Raw genomic sequence first — 9,241 nt, 5'->3', positions numbered from 1 at the left:
CAAAGAAAGGACTATTGTGTCATCTGCCTTGACTTTGGAGCAAGGCACAAAGTAATTTATTTTTCTGCAGAGCACAGAGAGCATTAGGGATGCTAAAGTATTTAAGAGAGAAGAATTGCCATTTCTACGTGTTGTCATTAGAACACTGAACCACTTATGGTTTTGATGGTGGTTTTATCCTGCTATCAAAGTATCTTGTGCAAATTTTAATTGGAATAACTCGTGGCTGGACCAGATGAAAGACAAAGGGCATGCTCTTGTAATGCAATAAGAAGGAGACAGCCTCATTTCTAACTCCACTGGGATTAGATCTCTTCTGAATTTATCCAGGGAAGTCATGTTTGTTTTCTGGACTTAGGAATCATTTTCAGTCTGTCCTTCTGTTGAGCTTGACCTCAAAAGTAAGTTTTGTCTAAAGATCCCAAAATACTTCAAAAATTAAAGGTTATTCTTTGAATAACTAAAGTTTAATTGAGATGGTTTCTAAAGATTTATCTGCAGCAGTTTAAATTTATTTAATTTTTAATAATTCACATACTGATACATGTTTTGCAGTGTTATTTAGAACAAATTAAATTAAAAAGTGGTCCAGAACTGCTGAAACAATAAAAAACACAAAACAAACAAACAAAAAGATAAAAAGGGAGAAAAGCAGCCTCCTTGAAGGCAACCTCTTTGATTACATCTGCCCTCAACCAACTGAAGACAGTCTTTCTGAATAATCACATCTCACAGTTTAAGAAAAGATGAATAGAAAGCTGCGTAAATTGGAGCCCATAGGACTAGCATGAGAAAAGCTGAAGGGCAGTAACATACAAGAGAACACTCTGAGCATCTCTGAGTATTCTTATAAGGACAACAGGTACTTGTTCTGACTTACATCTTAACTCATTGAGTAGATATTGAGCAGTGTCAACACTTACAGGACCAAATTCATATTATAGTATTTGGCAAGTCAAACCTCAACCCCAACATGTGTCATAGGCTGTAAACATCACATTCAAAAGTAACTTTCCTCACATCAGGTTTCTCAAACAGAAATTCCACATTACTTTTATGTTTATCCTTACCTGAATCAGGATTAGTACAGTAATCCAACATGAATGAAAAAAACTGGGATAGCTGAGTAAGAAAAAGAAAAGAACAAACACATTGATCAGTTTAGGGGATCCAACAAGCATTAACATTCTCTTTCCTTACTCAGTTACTAGCAATTTCCCATTTAAGGGGATCTAAGACACTACCGTATGTTCCCATCAGCTGCAATCACGACACAAGTGGTGTCCTATTACAGAAATAGCTCTCTCTCTTTCCTTCTTTGCTATGAATTCACAGATTGACACTATATGAATACATAAAATGTTCCAGGGCTGTATCAGTGCTGTTGACACTTCCGGGTGTAATTCAATTTGCCCATCACCCAGACTATTTGCTTAGACTTGCTTTGTAGTCAGTAGAAAGCAACTGCTACAGTGCAGTGAACTGACTTTAGACACAGATGTTATGATGAACACAAAGGCCTCAAAGTTCCTAATTTCTTGTATTGACCCTAAAGGAAGCCTGGGCTTACATGCCGAGACACTGTTGCACATTTATTGCCTCACAGACACGGTTAAGATCACTCACAGTGTGGTGACCTGCCATCTCTGGCTACCAGGGCTGCTCTACAGGAACCTCTAACCTATGGTTGTACGGGCAGAATGTATGTATGTAGTTATGCCTATGTAGTTATACACATATACTCACATGTCTGTGTACACTGAACTTAGTTCACATGTGAGGAGGGGAAGTGGTTTTATTAATCAGGATCCAGCTTTGCAGGAAAAAAATAACCAAGCACTCGTTTTATTTGTGCAACCTCAGTGCTTTGGGGATAACATAACTGCTTGTGCAGGAAGAGTGGAAGATTACAAACCTGTAGTTGATCTTGTTCATCAGCATATTCGATTGACCGGAAGATACTCAGAGAATAGCGGCGCCTCATCTCTATCCGGGCCATTGTGGAGCGGTACCAGTTCTGGATGAGGATGGCAGCTTTAATGACTGTCAAAACAGAGGGCAATGCACAATACATGGATGCAGTGTCATCTACAGCTGAAACACACATGCTGCCTTGGCAGAATTTTGCAGACAGACGACAAATTCAGTCCATTGTGCACAGTCAACAAACAGTAAGAGGAAACCCTGTGAGACTGAAAAGCTGTTTCCTGGTAATGCGTGATGCCTTTACTGTTCCTGTCCTCAGACACTGATCCCGAACTAGCTGACTTGCTCAGGCCTATATTGTCACTAAGCTTCCCCATTTCATTGTCCTGAAGGCAGTACCCCTGTAAGAAGTCAGTCGTTCATGACACCAGATGGGCAGTATGTGTGTTATGGGAAGGTGAGCAAAGGAAGAAGAGCAGTTTGGCCTACCAACAGAATGTATTTCTCTATCAAAGATGCAGTAAAAAGCTTCAGATTGTGCAAACAGTAACATGAACCACGCAATGACAGCATTTGCAACAGCCTCTTCTACCAGGAAGTTTTTTCCTGCACAGCTGCATCAGCAAGCCATCAAAATTCAAACACTAGGATAAAATGTTAACAAATTATATTGAAGGAAAGAATATGTTACTTAAATAGACAAGCCAAAAGGCATGCAGGTGTATCTTTGGCAAGCTTGGTGAACAAAGGTACACTTCCAAAGAATTCAATGGAACACGTCAGAAGAGCATTTTTGACTATGTGCTGAATACACGTTCCACTCAGCACTTTCAGAAGTTGTGTCTACTACTGTCTCAGTCTGGAAAACTTCTGGAAGCTTCACTGAAGGACAGTCACTAAGACTGCAGCATGAAGGAAGGAGCCTGCTGCCTACAGGCCCCATTCATGCCACGGAGATCACAGTTATTAACAAGTTTATTAACAAATAACAATTTGTACTAATAGTTTTTCTCCCTGCAAAGCAATAAAGAAAAGCTCTGTACTAGAGGGACAACAATTTACACTAATCAATTATTTTAACTGATCACAAATAGCAGAATTTTGAGACTAGGATGAAGGGAACCCCTGAGTGAGAATGATTTTTTTTCTTAAACTGATAGTTATGCAGGTAAAGAAAAACCTCAGTGGAAAAGTGATTCTATTAATAAATGCATAACGTTAAGGAAGACTTTTTATAAAAATGCTTACATATGCTATAGCAACACATTGTTTGCTTATTTTACTATTAATGAGTATACAGTATAGTTAAAGTGGTAAAGTTCTCTAGTTCAGACAAGACCAAAATCAGTAAAGACTCCCATCCTGTAGATACTACACCCATCCTAGAAAACTCCTCCTACCCGAAGGAAATGTGATCCTTATATGTCTAAGAACATCCTTCATACCCTACATAAATTCTGAGATTTCTTTTCTTTTCTGTCCTTTCTGAAATCCTCCACCACTATAGACCTGAAAGCCTGACACATCACAACAAGGCTGTCATCAAGGTTTCTGTTTAGAAGAAAAAGGGGTAAAGCACAGTCACGAGCACAGAAACTGATTTCCAGCATCAGAGCCATTAAACTTCCCATTAAACCCCCCTGTGTTGCTTAATGATCCTGAGCACTTAACATGGCACAAATTCCACTGGTATCACATAAGACAGAGACATATCAGTCACTGTGGTTAATGTTGCAAATCTAACAGAATATTTCCTGTCTTTTTTTTTTTATTATTATTTTTTTATTTTTTTTATTTTTTTAATTGTACTTATTACAATTTATTTCAGGACAGAATCAGAAAATAATTTTCACACATGGCTAAACTACATCTGTAAAAAAATTTGTTGTCAGTTCCAGAAGGTCTCTACACCAGCAAGTACCTCTTAAATTCATGTTATTAATGCATTAGAGGGTTGTACAGCCTCAGGCTGCAGAGAGAATGATGGTTCATCATCACTTGACTACTGCTGAAGTATAGAAGGAAAACCACCCAGCAAGTGAGAAGACAAAACACTGCCCAACAAGCACATTAAATCATAAGCCAGCATTGGGCTAATCAAGTCTGCCCCACATCCATGTGTGTTGATGGTTGTAGGCTAAGAAAGAGTACACTTCTCACGCCCACTCCAAGCTTATATGCTCTCAGATATATTCCCAACTAGCTCATTTCCCAAGGCCATGCAAGGCACACAAATGCATAGCATGCAAACCCAAAGAGGAAGGGCTGTCTCCCAGTTACAGGTAAGTCTGGGACTCCAGAAGCTTCCATTCTACTTTCACGTAGCATTGAAGCTGCTATGACTACCTAGTAGCATCCACAAAGCTGAGGGCTACTCTTAAACCACTCAGCCTGGATCCCTGTAGCCATGACTAAGAGCTCCCTACTTCGTAGACACCAGTTTACTGGGACTGCCTGTGCAGAGCCTGGTGTGTTCATTCCAGGGTGGGGTATCATTAAAAGCAGGGGAAGGATGCATAGTTTATTGAACATTTAACCAGGTACTGTGGAGACTTTCAACTGACAGCCTCAGTAATTGCCAGGGAGAATGACAGGCCAGATACTTGGTAGGCCAGAAAACTGATTTTGACAGTCACTGCAATAGCTCTGCTTTCTCACATAATCGGGGTCACCCAACAGCAGAGAAATCGGGGCAGTTTGCCCAGGAATCCTGTGGTGTGAAAGGCCGTAAAAGATCCCCCTCAAAACCTTACCCTCTAAGCTTTGCCAGTGACACAGCAAGCACAGACACATCTGAAATTTAGCTTCTGTCCCAGATGCTCTGACTCTTTTACAACCCAATCTGCTGATGTTAGAGGTGGTCTGAAGTTGCCCTCCAACCTCAGCCAGCATCTAAAATCAGTGCAATGTTTTACAAAGAAAATAATTTTCTCTGAATGAGTATTTTGACAGCACAACTGTGGGGAAATGTTCCCTTACAATCCTCTTCTAGTGTTACAGAGAGAACAATCACTTGCCCTGAAGACAAAGGCAACACTCACCTCTCTCTGACTTTCTGTCAGGTACAGATCTGTTGCACCCCATGGTTCCAGTGCTGCTGCCTATCCGTTTTAATTGCCGCTTTAAATGCGGATATGGAGCATGTTCCTCTCAGCTGTTGGCATTCCACACATTTCCGGGGTTGGTCCTTCAGTGATGAGGACTGTACCTGTCTGGGTTCCTCAGCTCTTCCTAGCACTCCTGCCAGGGAGGAGATATTGGGAGGAAGGGACAAGGAGAAAAAACCAAAAGTGTTTGACAACACAGAATCTGAAATACCTACAGCACAACTGTACATCACATCCTACACAAACTGGACCTGATGAACTATACCAGGTTTCTTTTCCACATTTGATTACTATCAGCTTCCATTCAAAAGAATTTGACTCAGTAATTAATACAGTTTACTTCTTACATGTTAGCTTAAGGTTAACATGTTAGCTAAAAGTGCACCAGTGATTTCTTAATCAGAAAAATAGCTATTTAAAGCCTTACTACTAGGGACAAGGGACTACAGAGTTATGTTACTCTTAATAATTGTGATTTGAAAATTGGAACTGCAGAATTTTAAAGACTCTAAATTACATCTGATACTACTGCTAAAAAAATCCCAACCCTCAGGCCTCCTAACACTCTATGGATTTTAAAAGGTGCCCTACCACCTCATTTATCACTTTATCACTCAGTGTCACTACCAACAAATTTACCATGAGAAACAGTGCCATAGCAAATCACTTCATTATCAGATTTCATTTAAATAAACCATTCTATTTTCTGTTGCTTTTCTACGGAAACAATTCAAAGAAAAGATTTTGTTTCATTAAATAAATGAACAAAGTATATTTTTTAGTGAAGTCTTTCGGGGTTTTGCCCTGGCACTTGCTCAGCTCTTCACTAAGTAATATCATTCACTAATGCAATACATTCCCTAATCAACAAGTTCAAATGAATACAATTCCCCTGACATACAAAATGGATCCGTTTCTAAGTAGCAAGAAAGTCACCGATGCTCTGAGATACTGAACTTTGTTTTAGCTAAAGATTTCTTACATGATCACAGTTCCCCCTCTCTCTCCTTGTCTCCAAGGATACATGTCTGATATCTAAATTATTCCATTTGCTGTTTTGTTTCATTGATATTCCTTTTAACTTGAGGTTTAAAACAAAGAAGAAATCCATCAGCATAAAATGAATGCTTAACTACTATTTTCCTTTGGCTTTACTAGCAGAAATAAAATGAACAGGAGGACACAAGACAAAAAAAATCATAAATGCATAACTAGCTGATCTTCAATTTCAATAATTAGAAAACATTTATAGTTGTGGGACTATATGTGTAGTTTTCTACATTCATTTTTATGTATGATATCTTGTCACGTCATGTCATTTCACATTAATATCACACAAGTCTTTACAGGTCTGGGGCTATTTTTCTGGGTCCCACAACACAGGGGTCTCCTACACTTGAGCTGGGTCTGACACCTTATGAGTCAGTAATTAGTTCAGAAAAGAAGGATTTTAAGTTTTTTCCCCACAATGGACTGTTTTACTTCGCTCTGAAGGAGCTATCATGAAATACGAAGAAGTGCTGTTATATTTATTTTGAGCCAATCAATGCCTTTGGCAGCATCAAATACAGCACTGGTTTTGCTTAAAGCTCAAATTTGTTTTATCTCCAAACAGTTATTTCTCTCCTGTATACCATCTCCTCACTTGTCCTCCTAGGAGAATCTTGTCTTCATTAGGCCATCAAACAAGCCAGCCATGACTTGAATTGTGATCAGAAGAATATGACTGAGAGCAAAATAGAACTTACAGTCTAAATCCTACTGCAGAGAGACTGTCTCAATTAAAGGGCAATGCAACCGGGCAATGGGAGCCCCAAACAACACCATCATTCCTCTCCTCCTGAGAGAAATGATGGTTCTCTTTGTGGCTTTCAGTAATGTAAGCTTTTCTCCCAGTCATTCCCACTCCTTCCTTCACATACCTCCAAACTCGCAGACTTCTAGCACCTCCTTGAGCAAAGAAATAAAAAGGTAGAGACACAGGGACAAAAATTTTATTGTGATAGCAGTAAGTGAAGACTGAAACATACTCCTCACAGCAGGAGGAAAACTTGCACAAACATATCCTATATCCTATCATTAAACCTCTTAAAAAGGCCAAATCTGGCCATCAGTGAGCTAGTCCAGTGGAGTAATCATCACCTTCAGTCCCAAATATCTGCATTCTAATATGGACATAGCAAACATTCAACTACCTTTTCCTGATGGTTTTTCAGCTGGCTACAGAGACATCCTGGCTGCCAACCTGCATGCCCAGACTCCAGGCCATGAGAGTAATTTCTATGACCTACTTACTACGCAGTGTAACGGTGTCTGGCAAAGAATTATTTGCCATTACAAAATTCCCCACAAAATGTTGGCTGATGAAACAGAAAGCTGGGATTTTACCAAGGTATTGAAAGAGAGACAAGGTAGATGGATGAGAATTTGGGACACAATGCTATGTTAACATTCTGAATACTGTACCACTGATTTACCTTTAAGAAAGAATCTGTCACGTTGACTAAAAAGCAGGCAGTAATTCAATTTCTACAAGCCAGTGATCTGTCCCAGTTTTAGACATAACTTCAAGAAATTGCTACATTTCTCTCAGTTCAGGAAAAACGCAATTTTGTGATGGACAGGCTCAGAATACACAGCCCATCCATTGAAGCAAAATGAAGTGTCTTTGCAATCATGCCAATAGACATACACAAAGCTAAGCCAGAGTGGCACATGCTACTCTTTTCTTGACAGGAGTTACTGAAGGAGTGCTCAGAAATTTGGGGGTCAGAACCCAAGCTGTCAAGAGCCTGAATTACAGAGATAATAAATCAGCATCATGTGATCCAGATGTAACAGGTGCTGCCCAAAATCAATCCATGCCTCCACTCTGTCAGTCACGTAAACACCAGGCTGCCTCGAGAATAATGGGGATCTTGTAAAGATTTATAGCTGACTTTTAATGAAATCAGACAGCAGGTCCTTTGGGCAGAGAGCCATCCTTTCAAGCACACCTTATCTTCTGAATTAGATGAGCTGTGCTACTGGCAGACAAGTGTAAGCCAGGTCAAGCCTGAGGATATGGGAGACATATGAGTAAGAGCCACTAGATTTTAAGGTCTTATTTGTGCATATTTCCATTTGTTTCTTACCTTTGATAAACAAAAATCAAAGACTTCTCTTTTTATTTTGGTTGGAGTGGAGTTTCTGTAATTATGCTACTTCCCCTACAAGTTGTTTCAATGCCAATTTCCAGCAATGTGCTTCCTCGCACTACTCACCCCTTTCTCAACCATATTTGCAAACAGGTAGCTATGATCTCCTCCCATAACATGTCTTAGAAGTTACACAGAGTTGGAGAGGTGCTGAGACAGGGACAGTTTCCTGCATAAAGATCAGATGGATGGGATGGGTGGATGCTTCCAATGACAGAGGCTTTCCTTTGATGCCATCTTATCCATTGTTTAGTTTATTGTGACTCGCAGATTTCCTTTAGAATTATTTTCCTTTGGAAATGAGGACTGCAGAGAACTGAGAGATGCTATAACATGGTTTTGCGATGGATTTGCTTCTGTGTATTGCTGAGGGAATGAAGCTGGAAAAGAAAGAGCAAAATACCCTAGAGAGAAGAACACAGATATTAAATGACAACACCCAGGTCAGGACCTGGAGAAAGACAACTCTTCCAAACTGTCTTGTTACGATTGTCAAGGATGGGAATCTAGAGATGAGCTAAAGATTTCATTAGTTAAAAGACCCATCCTGTGGAAAGTGGGATGAAGCTGCCACTGTAAACTAACAGAATGAGATGGAGCCTGGCTATGGCACAAGAGTTATAATTCTGACACCAACACTGAATTTGGTCTGCCAAAGGGCTGATATGAGAACATCAAACATAGGCAAATCAATATGTGCTTCGGTTTCCACTATTTTACATCCATGGGACAAACTAAGAGGGACTTCCAGTGATTATATATATCTGAAAGAAAGAAATAAGAAAGCTTTTTTGTTAACAGGTAATTTCTTCAGCCTGCTCAGAGAAGCAAGGTTAATCTCAGTATAGAACTGATGGAATAATTTCTGTCAAGTGGCCATGTTGATAGACCTCAGTGTTGGGGCCAGGAATCAATAGGGACTTGGATAAAGTAACATACAGGAGAGCCAGCAAAGCCTGGAAGTGAATAGGATGGAGACGGACCAGTTTTTTAAGGTGGACTCATACTCCC

General features: G+C 39.8%; 1 protein-coding gene across 1 annotated transcript in view; it reads right to left on the bottom strand.

Annotated features, from left to right (window-relative positions):
* The window catches only part of PPEF1 (protein phosphatase with EF-hand domain 1), a 45,754-nt gene that overhangs the window by 29,478 nt on the left and 7,035 nt on the right, over positions 1 to 9,241 (bottom strand). The window contains exons 2-4 of the mRNA XM_027903599.1: positions 4,968 to 5,166; positions 1,916 to 2,043; positions 1,021 to 1,122 (exon numbers count right to left, since the gene is read on the bottom strand). Of these exons, the coding sequence (XP_027759400.1) occupies positions 1,021 to 1,122; positions 1,916 to 2,043; positions 4,968 to 5,010 (273 nt within the window). The 5' untranslated portion in view covers positions 5,011 to 5,166. The remainder of the gene's footprint in view (positions 1 to 1,020; positions 1,123 to 1,915; positions 2,044 to 4,967; positions 5,167 to 9,241) is intronic.

This window comes from Empidonax traillii, unplaced genomic scaffold (genome assembly GCF_003031625.1).
Source record: "Empidonax traillii isolate 1590-97213 ecotype Southwest subspecies unplaced genomic scaffold, ASM303162v1 scaffold985:size400688, whole genome shotgun sequence".
NCBI lineage: Eukaryota > Metazoa > Chordata > Aves > Passeriformes > Tyrannidae > Empidonax > Empidonax traillii.
Note: the sequence above shows the minus strand (reverse complement) of the source record. Positions and strands in the feature narration are given on the sequence as shown.